Consider the following 18555-nt stretch of genomic DNA (forward strand, 5'->3'; position numbering starts at 1 on the left):
CGTGATACATTTCAGTCAGTAGCTATCCTTCTAAATGCGTTGATCACTGGATAAACTAGCTACGAGTTGAACATATTTAAGTGAAAACGAACTAGTAGTCAATGGAATCATATCTAACCAGCTGGCTCCTGAAGTCTATGTGACATGTCTAGTATGTGCCCATGAGCTCCCGAGCAGACGCCGTCTAGCAAACGTTAGTTTTATAAGAAAACGGTTGAGGTGACAAAACCATGTGTAGTTGGCTAACAAACCCCTCATCGGCGACAATGTTATTGGGGTGCGGGAATATTAGATAGCTATGTATTTAAATGTTAAGATAACTGTCATTGAAGTCAGTGGTTATACTGATTTTAAGGTTGTCACTAGTTACCACAGCCACAAGGTCAGGTTTTCACATCGGCGGGCATAACGTTATCGAGACAATTAAGGAATATCGACGTAACTTGTAACATTAGAAGCTAAATTCGGTTTTCATCAAAATAATTATTGCGATGTATGACATTATGTAATAAACTCGATTGACTGCTATGATTAAGCAGTAAGGCACGAGATGGTATGGTATATGGCCAATATACAACGGCTAAGGGCTGTTCTTAGTATGACGCAATGCAGAGTGCCTGGATGAAGCAGTTAGCTGTGGTATATTGGCCATATACCACAAACTCCTGGGGTGGGCCTTATTTGTATTAGAAACTGGGTACCAATGTAATTATAACAGTAAAAACTTTTTTTTTGTCATACCATTGGTATGCAGTTGGATATACTGCATACTGGCGGCAGGTAGCCTAGTGGTTAGAGCGTTGGACTAGTAACCCAATGGTTGCAAGATCGAATGTAAGCGTATGTGACCAATAAGATTTGATTTGTTCAGCGATTTCGAGATCCTCTGTCCAACTTTCATCACTCAAACTCTGTTGGATTTATCTATAGTCATTCACATGAGCAAATGGGAATTATTTTAAATGATAAACAAGGTTTGAGCACTGAATGCTGAAAGCTGTGGTCTTTTATTTTTTTTAACCTTTATTTAACTAGGCAAGTCAGTTAAAAACAAATACTTATTTACAATGACTGCCTAGGAACAGTGGGTTAACTGTCTTGTTCAGGGACAGAACAAAAGATTTGTACCTTGTCAGCTTGGGGATTTGATCTAACAACCTTTCAGTTACTAGTCCAACACTCTAACCACTAGGCTACCTGCTGTCATTTGCAATGACTCCAGTGATAGTCATTTCAACATATTTATTGTATAAAATGGTAACATACAATGGCATAGAAATTAATAGGCTACTCGATGGCCAACAGAGGAAAATGCATAATTCTCTACATTTAATGTCAGTTTCATTGAACACTTTTCCCCATAACAGAGGCACGCAAGTGAGTTCCACACCTTCGGTTTCAAATGTCCACTCGCGCGTAATGAGAAGTGAATTATCCTACCTACAACTGGTAAAAAGTTCACGGTGTGTGCTGCACTGTCTCCTCTCACTCATGTGAGTCAGCCAATAGTGGACTAACCTGCATGCTGCAGCGCTCGCTCAACACACACATAACCCTCCCCACCGCTTACCCACCGTGACCAATAAATACATTTTCACCCGCGGCATAGTTTTCAAAATAGGCAAATTGTAAGAAAATACGAAAATGGCAACCCTGTCCCAGGAATAGAAATTGTACCCCAATGTTTTGTTTTGGTAAACGCTAGTAGTGATATCACGCCCCCAATAAGGCTCAACCAATCATCCGACGGATAATAGTGACTTTCCCTCCGCTATCCTACGAAAGGAAAGTTCGCATCCCGTATTGCGGTGGGAGGAGTGGCCCGGTGTCCGTCATGTCTTATAAACATCAAGTTCATTACAGTCCATGGAACGCGTCGCGTATGGACATGCTAGGTATTTGTTTTGCAGTCTTCGACGAGTTAACAGTTATATAACAGGTTTGAAATGGTTTCTGTAAATATAATATAGTTTGCACAGTTGTATAAAGAAAAGAACATGGCTTAATGCGTCGGAATAAACGTCAAGATTAGAGCAGAAATGGCCTTAAAGTTTTCCTAATTCGAATTTTTACCCGAGTCAGAATTTACCGCAACGCTCCCTGAACTACCACCAGCAGCGGTCTTTATTTAGACACAACAGTAGTCCTACTGTACACGTTTGCTTTGGAGTACTTTTATATCTAGATAACTGTTCCAAGAGTGGAGAATGGAGACAGGTAATTGTCGTATGAATGGCGGTGGTGGACTCGACGGTATCGGTGGAGGCGGCGACGATTCCTCAAATGGTATGATCACGCTAGAGGACCTGGAATCTTTTTCGGAAGACCAGCTGTCAGATTCGGGCACTGGGAGTCTGGAAGAGGCGGGTGAGACGATCGAGGACGAAGAGCAACAAGACAGATTGCTGCGCTACTGGCAGGACGCCGCACGGGGACACCAAGTGGAAGTGCCTCGAGGTAATGCATTTGGTATTAAGCGCACACACTCACTGTACATTTCGAATTGAGAAAGTAATACGGGGTTTGAATGGGCAATTCGCTTGTGACTTTGTATGGACAGTATAAACAAAACGGTCCACACTGGTTGTGACAACAAAGTGCAATCTTGGCTACTTTGTTTTTTATTTTCCGTTTCATCGATTGTTCTATTTTTTTTGCGAAGGAGATCAGATCAGCCAACCAGGTCGAACTAGAACTATTCAGGTAGTCGGGGTCTTCAGGGTGCCAGACATTGTCATTCGCTCACACAAATAAAGTATACTTGTTTCACAAGTAGGCATCCTGTGACAATATTAAATCATTGTCGACACCACTGTTTTGACAGCCGTCAACATTGACCGACAAACGGTTACAGTGCATTGTAGGTAATTGCTGTACACCAGCCAAGAAACTGGATACATCGTATCACACAGAGCGCAAATATTAGACACTTTCACACAGAGCGCAAATATTAGACACTTTCACACAGAGCGCAAATATTAGACACTTTCACACCAGGAGCGCAAATATTAGACACTTTCACACCAGGAGCGCAAATATTAGACACTTTCACACCAGGAACGCAAATATTAGACACTTTCACACCAGGAACGCAAATATTAGACACTTTCACACCAGGAACGCAAATATTAGACACTTTCACACCAGGAACGCAAATATTAGACACTTTCACACCAGGAACGCAAATATTAGACACTTTCACACCAGGAACGCAAATATTAGACACTTTCACACAGAGCGCAAATATTAGACACTTTCACACAGAGCGCAAATATTAGACACTTTCACACAGAGCGCAAATATTAGACACTTTCACACAGAGCGCAAATATTAGACACTTTCACACCAGGAGCGCAAATATTAGACACTTTCACACCAGGAGCGCAAATATTAGACACTTTCACACCAGGAATGCAAATATTAGACACTTTCACACCAGGAACGCAAATATTAGACACTTTCACACCAGGAACGCAAATATTAGACACTTTCACACCAGGAACGCAAATATTAGACACTTTCACACCAGGAGCGCAAATATTAGACACTTTCACACCAGGAGCGCAAATATTAGACACTTTCACACCAGGAGCGCAAATATTAGACACTTTCACACCAGGAGCGCAAATATTAGACACTTTCACACCAGGAGCGCAAATATTGGACACTTTCACATCAAGAGTGCAAACATGCACGAGTGCAAACATGCAGTGACTCAGATACGGTACTATTGTAACTTGGTCACAATGTGTACTGCAATTGATTTAACAGAATGTACTTAATTTAATGGAAATCCTAGGCTGTGAATAATGGTCTTAGTGAGAATGTGGGGCTCCGTGTATTCGTAGCCTCCTAAGATACAAGTGCTGCTTGTAGCAGTAACATGACCTTGAGGTCACTTTTTGGGGTGACCCGACCAAATTCACGTAGAAATGTGAGTTAGATTAGTCATGTTCATTGAGACAGTCAAAGAAGCAGTATATCTGTTCTATGTGCACTATTCTATTCGATGCTTCCCGTTAAGTTTAGTTTTTGTGTCTTTTACTTTCGGTTTTGTACACCAGCTGAAAATACAATATTTTTGGTTATTGGAAACATTTCACAGTGGTTTAGATTGTACAATGACTGCTTGTTTTGTCACTTATGAAATTAGGTGAACTATTACAATTTTAGTAACTGGGAAATGGCAGAGCGATTTCTTCATATTGCACCTTTTAAAGCCCCGTTGAAACCTCTGTTTTATTTTTCTCCCTGTGGCTAGTAAAGGTAGCCTGGGTACCAGTCTGTTTAGCTAACATTCCACTCTGTCAAAAAAGAAAAGAAAAAAGAAAAGAAAAAGGAGTACAAAGACTGGATGCTAACACCTGGGAAATCGTGACTTGTCAAAATGATCAATGAGGAAAAATCTGCACATCGGAATCAAAGTTGTCATTCGCATCCCAGTCTGTTGACCGATGCCAGTTACGTTAGGTAGGGGCTCCCGAGTGGCGCAGCGATCTAAGGCTGTAACGGGTGACGCTCTCCTCATCCTCGGAAGAGGTGAGGAGAGAAGGATCTTCAGACCAAAACGCAGGCTTAGGGAAATAAGCCATCTTTATTATAAAATATGATGGCAACACGAAACGAAACAAACACTTGCAAAACTACAAAATAACAAAACGACGTTGACGCAACCTGAACATAAACTTACATAACTAAACATAAACTTACGTACAGGAAACAGACGACATCGAAACGAAACGAAACAAACAAACGCTACAGTCCTATGTGGTACGAACATACATACAGACACAGGAGACAATCACCCACAAACAAACAGTGAGAATGCCCTACCTAAATATGACTCTTAATTAGAGGCAAACGCAAACCACCTGCCTCTAATCAAGAGCCATACCAGGCAAACCGAAACCAACATAGAAACAGATAACATAGAATGCCCACCCAACCTCACGTCCTGACCAACTAACACACAAAAACTAACATAAATAGGTCAGGAACGTGACAGTACCCCCCCCCACAAGGTGCGAACTCCGGACGCACCAGCACAAAGTCTAGGGGAGGGTCTGGGTGGGCATCTAACCACGGTGGTGGCTCAGGCTCCGGGCGCGGTTCCCACCCCACCTTAATCCATCCTAGCCCCCTCCCTTCAAGAATGTCCACCCTCTTACTTCCCCCACAACATCCTCCTAATAACAAATCTAATAATGACAATACCGGGACAGAGAGATAAACCAAGACAGTGGGATAGATAAGACTATAGAGGTAGATAAAGATAGAGAGGGAGATCAGGATAGAGGGGCAACTCCGGACTGAAAGGCAGCTCCGGACAGAGAGACAGCTCTGGACTGATGGGCAGTTCTGGGTATCTAGCCTTTTCAGGCTGAAGGGCAGCTCATGGCTGACTGACGACTCTCGATGCTCATGGCTGGCTGACGGCTCTCGACGCTCATGGCAGGCTGACGGCTCTCGACGCTCATGGCAGGCTGACGGCTCTCGACGCTCATGGCAGGCTGACGGCTCTCGACGCTCATGGCAGGCTGACGGCTCTCGACGCTCATGGCAGGCTGACGGCTCTCGACGCTCATGGCGCTCTGACGGCTCTGGCTGCTCATGGCGCTCTGACGGCTCTGGCTGCTCATGGCGCTCTGACGGCTCTGGCTGCTCATGGCTCGCTGGCGGCTCTGGCAGATCCTGTCTGGTTGGCGGCTCTGGCAGATCCTGTCTGGTTGGCGGCTCTGGCAGATCCTGTCTGGTTGGCGGCTCTGGCAGATCCTGTCTGGTTGGCGGCTCTGGCAGATCCTGTCTGGCTGACGGCTCTAGCGGCTCCTGTCTGGCTGACGGCTCTAGCGGCTCCTGTCTGGCTGACGGCTTTGCAGGCTCATGGCAGACGGGCGGCTTTGCAGGCTCATGGCAGACGGGCGGCTTTGCAGGCTCCTGGCAGACGGATGGCTCAGACGGCGCTGGGGAGACGGATGGCTCAGATGGCGCTGGGGAGACGGATGGCTCAGATGGCGCTGGGGAGACGGATGGCTCAGATGGCGCTGGGGAGACGGATGGCTCAGATGGCGCTGGTGAGACGGATGGCTCTGGCCGGATATGGCGCACTGTAGACCTGGTGCGTGGTGCCGGAACTGGAGGCACCGTGCTAATGATAAGCACCTTCCTACTAGTGCGGGGAGCAGGGACAGGGCACACTGTATTCTCAAAGCCTACTCTATCCCTGATGCGTGGTACCGGCACTGGTGACACCGGGCTGAGGACAAGCACATCAGGATTAGTAGGGGGAGAAGATACAGTGGGTTCAGGGCTCTGGAGACGCACTGGTAGCTTAGTGCGTGGGGCCGGAACTGGAGGCACCGGGCTAGATACACGCACTACAGGGAGAGTGCGTGGAGGAGGAACAGGGCTCAGGATACGCACTGGTAGCCTAGTGCGTAGTGTATACACTGTAGGTACTAGGCTGGGGCGGGGAGGTGGTGCCGGAAATACCGGACCGTGGAGGCGTACTGGCTCTCTTGAGCATTGAGCCTGCCCGACCTTACCTGGTTGAATGCTCCCGGTTGCCCGACCAGTGCGGGGAGGTGGAATAACCCGCACCGGCCTATGTAGGCGAACCGGAGAAACCATGCGTAAGGCCGGTGCCATGTATGCCGGCCCGAGGAGACGCACTGGAGACCAGACGCGTTGAGCCGGCCTCATGACACCTGGCTCAATACCCAATCTAGCCCTACCAGTGCGGGGAGGTGGAATAACCCGCACCGGGCTATGCACTCGTACAGGAGACACCGTGCGCTCTACTGCGTAACACGGCGCCTGCCCGTACTCCCGCTCTCCACGGTAAGCCTGGGAAGTGGGCGCAGGTCTCCTACCTGCCCTTGGCCCACTATCTCCTAGCCCCCCCCCCAAGAAATTTTTGGGAATTACTTACGGGCTTTTTCGGCTTCCGTGCCAGACGCGTTCCCTCATAGCTCCGGTTCCTCTCCCAGGTAGCCTCTGCTCTCCTCCGTGCCTCCAGCTCAGCTTTGGGACGGCGATATTCTCCCTGCTGTGCCCATGGACCTCTCCCGTCCAATATTTCCTCCCAAGTCCAGAAATCCTTGTTGCCCTGTCGAGCTTTCCCTTGCCGCTTGGTCCTAATTTGTTGGTGGGTGATTCTGTAACGGGTGACGCTCTCCTCATCCTCGGAAGAGGTGAGGAGAGAAGGATCTTCAGACCAAAACGCAGGCTTAGGGAAATAAGCCATCTTTATTATAAAATATGATGGCAACACGAAACGAAACAAACACTTGCAAAACTACAAAATAACAAAACGACGTTGACGCAACCTGAACATAAACTTACATAACTAAACATAAACTTACGTACAGGAAACAGACGACAACGAAACGAAACAAACAAACGCTACAGTCCTATGTGGTACGAACATACATACAGACACAGGAGACAATCACCCACAAACAAACAGTGAGAATGCCCTACCTAAATATGACTCTTAATTAGAGGCAAACGCAAACCACCTGCCTCTAATCAAGAGCCATACCAGGCAAACCGAAACCAACATAGAAACAGATAACATAGAATGCCCACCCAACCTCACGTCCTGACCAACTAACACACAAAAACTAACATAAATAGGTCAGGAACGTGACAAAGGCACTGCATCTCATTGCTAGAGGCGTCACTACAGACCCTGGTTCGATCCTGTGCTGTATCACAATCGTCACATAGGGCGGCGAACAATTAGCCCAGCGTCCCCTGGGTTATGGAGGGTTTTTCCAGGGTAGGGAGTCATTCTAAAATGAGAATTTCTTCTTAACTGACTTGCCTAGATAAAAAAAAAAAAAAATGTCCACGAGAGATTAAACCAATTAAACTACAATGCAAGGGTACTTTTGGACCTGTTTCCCATTACATGAGGAGCCTTGGTTACTATAAATGAACAGTGGTTATTTTAGAATGTAAATCTTGGTGGGGCAAAAAATATAAAAGTGGGATGAATGCCAGAAAAGTTACTACACAACACTAAACAATACATGAATTGCTCTATAACGGTGACAAACGGTGCCCACAAACAGTTAGGGCCTACATAAAGCTGTCCCAATATCTTACCACTACTACACCTGGCTATCACCGGAGATTTGTCTGGCAGCGAAACAGTTCAATCAGCCTTATTTACTGCCTTTAAAAAAAACACAGCTGATATGGCTGACTTGCTTAAACAAATGTGGTTTCTGACAATTGAGATGTACAAACTATGGCATAAGGCGCCGACAAGTGGATAATTGGCAATCTGTAATTTTGATTAAGACATTAATGAGCGAGCCAGGATGGATGTAGTCAATATAACTATTTGTTCAGCTCTTTTGAAATGAACAGCGACAAAATTCAGAACATGGGCCGTTCTTAGTGTTTTTTTTACCTGTACACCAAGTCAGAACTGTAGGATAAATTACAGGGGGCATATAAGCAGACAATGAAAGCTCTTACAATATTCAATGATTACATTTCTCAAAAAGAGGTTAAAGGCTACATGTGCACCACAGAGTCAGAACAGTAACATGAGGTGAAAATAGACAAAACTATTAGGGTGAGGCACATGGGCTACTAACAGCTTACTACACAACATACACTTAGTATTACTTTCTTAGCTACAGTATGCATATCTCCCTGGCATGTTACATTATTTATGCAGCAGCATACAAGACATTTTTGGACTCACCTTGTTGTGATGTGCTCAGTTGAACAGGAAGGTGCTGCCGCGGTCCTTCGTGGGCAAATTTTGTCATTAAAGAAAGAGGCCGGATTTATAATTCTGATTTGGATGACCGTTCAAAATGTTTTTTTCTCAGTCTGAGCTCGTTTATTCCCGACTTCCCAGTTGCAATGCTTGCAGTTAGCCACCGTCACCGATTCCTTTCCAACTGGTTGTGTAATGTTTATGTATAATGGCCGATGAGCACCGATACGTTTTATCTATAATTTCTCTTCATATGACGAGGATTAAAAAGGATTTGCCAGTAGATTGTCGAATTGATTCATGATGATGACTCCTAGCTAAGATTTTGAAAGTAAAATCTTGATGTGATCTGTCCAATCAAAGCTACTGTACATATAATGTGATTTGATGTCATTTTATCTGTGGCCAATGACCTTGAGCCTTCTTGGAAGGGCACTACTAATGTAATTCTGTGGCAGGAGCCAAAGGGCTTGAATTTGATGTCTACCCTTACTACTTGGCCGTGACGTAGTGTCACCAGGAGTGACAGAACACTGAGCAACGCTCCTATTTTTTGCTGGCTTGCCCCACAAACACTGAGCTAGGCTGAAACATCTGCATTTTGGAGCTGCCTTACAAACATGGTATCTTTTGTTTTCTTGTGTATGTGGCTTTATTAACTCCATTATATATATTTTTTTACTTTGTTTGCAAACTGATATGTGACTTGTTTTAATGCCAAAATAACATGCAAAACAGGCAAGCCCCACCTGCCCTGAATAACTGTACGCCAATGTAAATGAATGAATGGATTATGGTACTTACAACTAGGGCCAGAATGATACTCGTTAGTATTGTTGCAAAATAACCAAACTCGCAGATTTCACTTCTTTAGGAAAACAGCCATAATGTTGGGAAAAAACAATTGTTGTCATCCAGAGTCACATGTATTTATTTTCCAAGCTGTGGCAGGAGCTCTATCACTTGACTGTACGTACAGCATGTATAGGTTATTTTCCCCCAGAGGTAGGGTAGGAAACAGTGAAGCTATTTACAGAGCCTGAAACATTGCTTTCAATATTTTTTTTCTTTAAGGAGGGAGTAAGTTCAACATTTCAATTGTTTATGCTTTCAGTTAGTGTTTGGAGTAGGGCTGTGGCAATACCAGTATCGAGAGAAAAAAAGAAAGAAAAAACTACCTCTGGGGAAAAATTATAATCTATACATTCCAGAATACAGGAATGGCTGAAAAATGACACATTCACAAACCCCAGGTTAAAATAAGACACTTATGTTTACAATTTTACCATGGCCTGAATGTAAAGCCCCTGCCCGAGGTTAACATGAGGCAACACTGAGTGACCCAATTAATCCTAAAGCTAGAATGCAGATTGCAGCGGACTAAATGTACGTACAGTCAAGTGATAGAGCTCCTGTTGCTCACAGTCAGGCTGGTTGAACTGTGACCAGATTTGCACCCAGATTGCCTCTGCCCGGTGCAGAGTGGAAACGGAGGCAAGTTGTACCTGACCTACTTCTAGGGCCTCTGGAATGCAGACTGGGTGTGCATCAGGCGGCCAGCCGCAGCAGAGGACTGAAAAAGGTACACCCAGACTGTGTTGTCTATGCAGCTGTCCCCAGAGTAAAGTCCCAACCTCTGAGCCTGACTAGTACTAATGGTGTTCAAGATAAACTGAACATAGTACTAATGGTGTTCAAGATAAACTGAACAAAAATATAAAACGCAACATGTAAAGTGTTGGTTCCATGTTTCATGAGCTGAAATAAAAGATCCCTACATTTTCCAAATGCACAAAAAGCTTATTTCTCTCAAATGTTGGCCAAAATAATCCATCCACCTGACAGGTGTTGCATATCAAAAAGCTGATTAAACAGCATGATCATTACACAGATGCACCTTGTGCTGGGGACAATAGGACTCTCTAAAATGTGCAGTTTTGTCACACAACACAATGCCATAGATGTCTGAAGTTGAGGCAGCATGCAATTGGCATGCTGACTGCAGGAATGTCCACCAGAGCTGTTGCCAGATAATTAATGTTAATTTCTCTACCTTAAGCCGCCTCCGTTGTTTTAGAGAATTTGGCAGTACGTCCAACCGGCCTCACAACCGCAGACCACTTATAACTGCACCAGCCCAGTACCTTGACATCCAGCATCTTCACCTGTGGGATCGTCTGAGGCCAGCCACCCAGACAGCTGATGAAACTGCAGGTTTGCAAAACTTAAAAATTTCTGCACAAACTGTCAGAAACCATCACTGGGAAGATCATCTGCGTGTTCGTCGTCCTCACTAGGGTCTTGACCTGACTGCAGTTCGGTGTCGTAACCGACTTCAGTGGGCAAATGCTCACCTTCGATGGCCACTGGAGAAGTGTGCTCTTCACGGATTAATCCTGGTTTCAACTGTACCTGGCAGACGGCGTATATGGCATTGTGTGGGTGAAGGGTTTGATGATCACAACTTTGACATCAGAGTGCCCAATTGTGGTGGTGGGATTTTGGTATGGGTAGGCATAAGCTACGGACAACTAACAATTAGCATTTTATCTATGGCAATTTCAATGCACAGAGATACCGTGATGAGATCCTGAGGCCCATTGTCGTGTCAATCATCTGCTTCATCACCTCATGTTTTAGCATGATAATGCACAGACCTATGTCACAAGGATCTGTACACAATTCCTGGAAGCTGAAAATGTCCCAACGAGTATCGCGATACTGGTTTTGTCCCGGCCCTAGTTCTAAGCACCATAATTAATTTATTTACAGTAACCCATGTAATGGGAAATTAATGTCACCCATTGAGCATGTTTGGAATGCTCTGGATTGAGTTCCCACCAATATTCAGTAACTTTACACAGCTATTGAAGAGGAGTGGGACAACAATTCACAGGCCACAATGAACAGTCAGATCAACTCTATGCGACGGAGATGTGTATGAGGCAAATGGTCACAACAGATACTGACAGGTTTCTGATCCACACCCCGTACCTGTTACTATTTTTTAAAGTATGTGACCAACAGATGCATGTCTGTATTCCCAGTGATGTGAAATTCATAGATTAGGGCCTCATTTATTTCAATTGACTGATTTCCTAATGAACTGTAACTCAGTGAAATATTTGAAATTGTTGCGTTTGTATTTTTGTTCAGTGTAGATATGAGGTTTTCACTGGAGTCCAGTATGTTCAGCAGGACACACTAGTAAAACATATGGTTGTTATTGGACAAATCCACAGACCCTCCCAAGTTGAGTTGAAGTAGGCTAGTGTCAGAGCCACAGGGTAGAAATGAATGCTATTTTGGTTGGTGTAGGCTGCTGAACATTGAGTGATGAGGACTGATAAATGATGTTCTAGGGTATGCTGCTTAATGAGTTCTGGGTAGACTGGGTCTGGGGCTCCTGCCTGTTCCCCCTCTCTTCTCAGACTAACTAATTGGAGACTTAGCATGGAGCCATCGTTGGGACATTCTGACTCAACGGATTAGCTATAGTTTAACCTGCTCTGTTTGAGGGAAAGCTTGGGCTAATAAATCCTGTTCTAAAACACTGTGTGGGTTAACCTCTTTGCTCAACCTCCCCCTCCCTTCTCGTGGGCTGTGAACCACATTCAAGGTTTAGTTAATTTAGTACCATCGCCTTGTGTCCGTTGTCACTACCGCCCTAGCGAAACACTGACAGCATTTTGATTTGCTCAACTTTATACCAACAAAGTGAAATATTAAGCTTATTGACCTTTCTGATTAAAGGTTAGGCTATATACTGTTATAGGCTATAGCCTAGCACTAGTATGTGATCAATCCCTCTTCATACATTTCCATGTATTTCCATGGTAAGAGTGACAATGACTTTTTCGCTTTAAAATATACACTACCGGCCAAAAGTTTTACAACACTTACTCATTCAAGGGTTTTTCTTTATTTTTACTATTTTCTACATTGTAGAAAAATAGTGAAGACATCAAAACTATGAAATAACATATATGGAATCATGTAGTAACCAAAAAAGTGTTAACCTCTCTAGGGGTGCTACCGTCCCACCTGGCCAACATCCAGTGAAATTGCAGAGCGCCAAATTCAAAAACAGAAATACTCATTATAAAAATTCATAAAACATACAAGTGTTATACATCGGTTTAAAGATGAACTTCTTGTTAATCCAACCACGGTGTCAGATTTCAAAAAGGCTTTACGGCAAAAACATACCATGCGATTATCTGAGAACAGCGCCCAGTAGACAAATCATTACAAACAGTTACCAGCCAAGTAGAGGAGTTACACAAGTCAGAAATAGTGATAAAATGAATCACTTACCTTTGATCTTCATATGGTTGCACTCACAAGACTCCCATTTACTCAATAAATGTTTGTTTTGTTTGATAAAGTCCCTCTTTATATCAAAAAACCTCTGTTTTGTTCAGTAATCCAGAGGCTCAAAGGCAGTCACAACAGACAGACGAAAAATCCGAAAAGTATCAGTAAAGTTCTTAGAAACATGTCAAATTATGTTTATAATCAATCCTCAGGTTGATTTTAGTCATAATCAATAACATTTCAACCGGACAAAAGCTTCGTCAATATAAAAGGAAAACAAGAAAGGCGTGCTCTCGGTCGTGCGCATGAAAACCTCTGGGACACTGCAGTGTCCACTCATTCAAAGTGGTCTTACTCCCTCATTTTTCAGAATACAAGCCTGAAACAATTTCTAAAGACTGTTGACATCTAGTGGAAGCCATAGGAAGTGCAATTTGAGTCCCAAGTTAATGGCATTCAATAGAAAACTACAAACATTCTTTTTTAAACACTTCCTGGATGGATTGTTCTCAGGTTTTCACCTGCCATATCAGTTCTGTTATACTCACAGTCATTATTTTAACAGTTTTGGAAACTTTTGAGTTTTCTATCCAAATCTACCAATTATATGCATATCCTAGCTTCTGGGCCTGAGTAGCAGGCAGTTAACTTTGGGCACGCTTTTCATCCTGAGGTAAAAATAGTGCCCCCTACCCTAGTGAGGGTAAACAAATCAAAATACACTGCTCAAAAAAATAAAGGGAACACTTAAACAACACAATGTAACTCCAAGTCAATCACACTTCTGTGAAATCAAACTGTCCACATAGGAAGCAACACTGATTGACAATAAATTTCACATGCTGTTGTGCAAATGGAATAGACAAAAGGTGGAAATTATAGGCAATTAGCAAGACACCACCAATAAAGGAGTGGTTCTGCAGGTGGTGACCACAGACCACTTCTCAGTTCCTATGCTTCCTGGTTGATGTTTTGGTCACTTTTGAATGCTGGTGATGCTTTCACTCTAGCGTGAGACGGAGTCTACAACCCACACAAGTGGCTCAGGTAGTGTAGCTCATCCAGGATGGCACATCAATGCGAGCTGTGGCAAGAAGGTTTGCTTTGTCTGCCAGCGTAGTGTCCAGAGCATGGAGGCGCTACCAGGAGACAGGCCTTTACATCATGAGACAGGGAGGAGGACGTAGGAGGGCTACAACCCAGCAGCAGGACCGCTACCTCCGCCTTTGTGCAAGGAGGAGCACTGCCAGAGCCCTGCAAAATGAACTCCCAGCAGACCACAAATGTGCATGTGTCTGCTCAAACGGTCAGAAACAGACTCTATGAGGGCCCGACGTCCACAGATGGGTGTTGTGCTTACAGCCCATATCCTAGCTTCTGCTTACAGCCCAACACCGTGCAGGACGTTTGGCATTTGCCAGAGAACACCAAGATTGGCAAATTCGCCACTGGCGCCCTGTGCTCTTCACAGATGAAAGCAGGTTCACACGCACATGTGACAGACGTGACAGAGTCTGGAGACGCCGTGGAGAACGTTCTGCTGCCTGCAATATCCTCCAGCATGACCGGTTTGGGTCAGTCATGGTATGGGGTGGCATTTCTTTGGGGGGCCGCACAGCCCTCCATGTAGCTCGCCAGAGGTAGCCTGACTTCCACTAGGTACCGAGATGAGATCCTCAGACCCCTTGTGAGACCATATGCTGGTGCGGTTGGCCCTGGGTTCCTCCTAATGTAAGACAATGCTAGACCTCATGTGACTGGAGTGTGTCAGCAGTTCCTGCAAGAGGAAGGCATTGATGCTATGGACTGGCCCGCCAGTTCCCCAGACCTGAATCCAATTGAGCACATCTGGGACATCATGTCTCGCTCTAGTCCAGGTCTGGGAGGAGATCCCTCAGGAGACCATCCGCCACCTCATCAGGAGCATGCCCAGGTGTTGTAGGGAGGTCATACAGGCACGTGGAGGCCACACACACTACTGAGCCTCATTTTGACTTGTTCTAAGGACATTACATCAAAGTTGGATCAGCCTGTAGTGTGGTTTTCCACTTTAATTTTGAGTGTTACTCCAAATCCAGACCTCCATGGGTTGATAAATTTGATTTCCATTGATCATTTTAGTGTGATTTTGTTGTCAGCACATTCAACTATGTAACGAAAAAAGTATTTAATAAGAATATTTCATTCATTCTGATCTAGGATGTGTTATTTTAGTGTTCCCTTTATTTTTTTGAGCAGTGTATATTTGAGGTTCTTCAAATAGCCACCATTTGCCTTGTTGAAAGCTTTGCTCTCTTGGCATTTTCTCAACCAGCTTCATGAGGAATGCTTTCCCAACAGTCTTGAAGGAGTTCCCACATATGCTGAGCACTTGTTGGGAGCTTTTCCTTCACTCTGCGGTCCGACTCATCCTAAACCATCTCAATTTGGTTGAGGTTGGGGGATTGTGGAGGCCAGTTCATCTGATGCAGCACTCCATCACTCTCCTTCTTGGTCAAATAGCCCTTACACAGCCTGGAGGTGTGTTGGGTCATTGTCCTGTTGAAAAACAAATGAGATGGCGTATCGCTGCAGAATGCTGGGGTAGCCATGCTGGTTAAGTGTCCCTTGAATTCTAAATAAATCCCAGACAGTGTCACCAGCAAAGCACCCCCACACCATAACACCACCTCCTCTGTACTTCGCAGTGGGAAAGACCAATGCAGAGATCATCCGTTCACCCAAATCACATCTCAAAGACACGGCGGGTTGGAACCAAAAATCTCAAATTTGGACTCCAGACCAAAGGACAATTTTCTACCAGTGTAATGTTCATTGGTGTCCTTTTAGTAGTGGTTTCTTTGCAGCAATATGACCATGAAGGCCTCTGAACAGTTGATGTTGAGATGTGTTTGTTACTTGAACTCTGAAGCATTTATTTGGCCTGAAATTTTGGAGGCTGGATGAACATATCCTCTGGTCTTCCATTCCTGTGGCTGTCCTCATGAAAGCCAGTTTCGTCATGGCGCTTGATGGTTTTTACAACTGCACTTGAAGAATTTTTCAAAGTTCTTAATTTTCCGTATTTACTGACCTTCATGTCTTAAGGTAATGATGGATTGTCAGTTCTCTTTGCTTATTTGATCTGTTCTTGCTATCATATGGACTTGGTATTTTACCAAAAAGGGCTATATTCTGTATACCACCCCTAACTTGTCACAACACAACTGATTTGCTCAAATGCATTAAGGAAAGAAATTTCACAAATTAACTTAAGGCACACCTGTTAATTGAAATGCATTCCAGGTGACTACCTCATGAAGCTGGTTGAGAGAATACCAAGAGTCTGCAAAGCTATCATCAAGGCAAAGAGTGGCTATTGGAAGAATCTCAAATGTAACATTTTGATTTGTTTAACACCTTTTTTTTTTTTTTTGCTTAGTACATGTTTCCATATGTGTTATTTCATGGTTGTCTTCACCATTATTCTACAATGTAGAACATAGTAAAAATAAAGAAATTCTTGAAAGAGTAGGTTTCCAAACTTTTGATCAAAAACCAATGATTGCAAAGTCAAACAAACCATACAAATCTATGCACAAGGACTACTTGTAACAATTTCCACTGAAAAGGTTACAAGACAACATTTACTTGAACCGTAACGGCAAAAAAACAAATTCTCTTACCGCAACTTTGTATCGGAGTCTGTCACTCTGGAATTGCCCTAATCTGATAGGGTGAATGATCCCTCTAAGTCCCTATTGTGCTGCTTTCAATTAGGCTGGTTACAATTCTTACAGTAAATAAAAAGCATTTTAAAATAGCCCTGATAGAATATTCATGTGTCGATGGCACCGTCAGCTCCGAGAGCCAATACAAGGGTGCATGTAGCAAACCTCAACTTCAGGCTCCATAAACAGACAAAAGTCAGCCATAATAAAAATGGGCCATCTAGATGTGGATTTCTCTAGAGCCATTGTTCCAGTTGCTATGTTGACATTCCGATCTGATCCCAAGAGCTTAGTACGACTCAGCAACTGGACAAACAATGCATAAACAAATACACAAAACAGCACTTGAATCATTTGTCCAGACATTTAGCAATGGCGCTAATCCCCAGATATATCTGGTATGCTATTCTTCTGTTTTGCAAGAATGTTCTGAATGCCCTAAGACATGTAAATAATCATCTCAGAATTTTAGTTCAACATTTAGTCTCTTACCCCCTCACGGGCTGGAGGTTTGACACCCTGTGGGCCGTATGTTCAACACCCCTGCCCTAGATTCAGGCTAGTGAGACTGTCAGATACTGATGGTAGTATAGTGCAGGAATACTCCAGTACTATTTGAGAAGGTCCGGTCACATAAATTTCCTAGGTGGCAAAGGTCCAGATGGATAATGTAATTTATCGGCCTAGTAACAAACCCCCCACCTTGCAACCCATGTTGCTGTTTTAAAGTAAATTTCCTGCAATTCTATGCATTGTTCTGTGTCTTATGTGTGTTTATATGATACCAGGGGTTGAAACTTGACAGAGTAAATAAGATTAAAAAAATAAATTCCAGGGTATTTTTAATAACTATTATTCATACATTCAAGATAGCTGTTTGGTATCAGTGTGGGTAATGCCTGCTGCAGCCAGACACGGACATGGTGTGACCGACTAAATAGCAGGGCCAGAGAACCGATACTTGTCCAGCCACGGTTGGTATTCAATGCCAAGGAAGGATAGCCTACATTCATTAGTAGTCCTGCTGAATGGGAGAGGTGGGCAGCTAGAGAACACAGCCCCTTGACGACAGATATAACGGGGAGGAAAGTCGATGGAATTTGTCGTTATTAATGTCGAAGAGGTGAAGTTGTTGCTTGCTGTGTTTACAGAGAAATAGTGCAGTAGAGTAATTTCATGGCATACTGTTGGCTGTGTGTGTCTACCTTGGGCAGCTTGGCATCCCTCCCCTCTACCAGAGTGACATTTATGAGCACTGACAAACTGGCACTGTTCCCTGGCTGACATGACAAAGCCTTTGTCACGCCATCACCAGGAGAAGCTGGCTAGTCATGAGTTATTGGAGAAGCTGTAACACTATGTATGGTCTTTAGATTGAACACTATCGTCTATAGACTGCAAGAGGAAACCGAGACGTCTTGTACTTCAGTCATGCCACAGGGGTCTACATTTGCCTTGACTCGTTTGACCTCTATTAGGCAGGTTGGCAGATAATACCAGTTTTTCTGAATCTATAGAGCCCAAGTCAGGAAATGTAAGAACATATTGTCTAGTTAGTAGGACTATAGCATTGTCAACAAGCATACAGCCCCTGACAAAACTTGTGAAGTTTCCAGACTGTCGACCCTACTTGAACCTCTTGATTTTAACTCAATAGAAATTAACCAAGTCTTTTTGTTTCTCTCACCAAAACAGATATGGCTGAGCCCATCCAGCAGATTACCAGCAACAACAACGGCCAACACGACCGGGAGCAGGTGCCCTTCACCCTCATCACGCGTAAGGAGAAGG

The 18555-nt window shown here is 44.0% G+C and overlaps 1 protein-coding gene across 1 annotated transcript in view; it reads left to right on the forward strand.

Annotated features, from left to right (window-relative positions):
• The first annotated feature begins 1790 nt into the window (after window positions 1-1790).
• LOC129811350 (heme-binding protein 1-like) overlaps window positions 1791-18555 on the forward strand; it is a 35309-nt gene continuing 18544 nt past the window's right edge. Inside the window, exons 1-2 of the mRNA XM_055862583.1 lie at window positions 1791-2457; window positions 18460-18554. Coding sequence (XP_055718558.1) covers window positions 2208-2457; window positions 18460-18554 — 345 coding nt within the window. The 5' untranslated portion in view covers window positions 1791-2207. The remainder of the gene's footprint in view (window positions 2458-18459; window position 18555) is intronic.

Source organism: Salvelinus fontinalis, chromosome 15 (assembly GCF_029448725.1).
Source record: "Salvelinus fontinalis isolate EN_2023a chromosome 15, ASM2944872v1, whole genome shotgun sequence".
In the NCBI taxonomy this organism is placed as follows: domain Eukaryota; kingdom Metazoa; phylum Chordata; class Actinopteri; order Salmoniformes; family Salmonidae; genus Salvelinus; species Salvelinus fontinalis.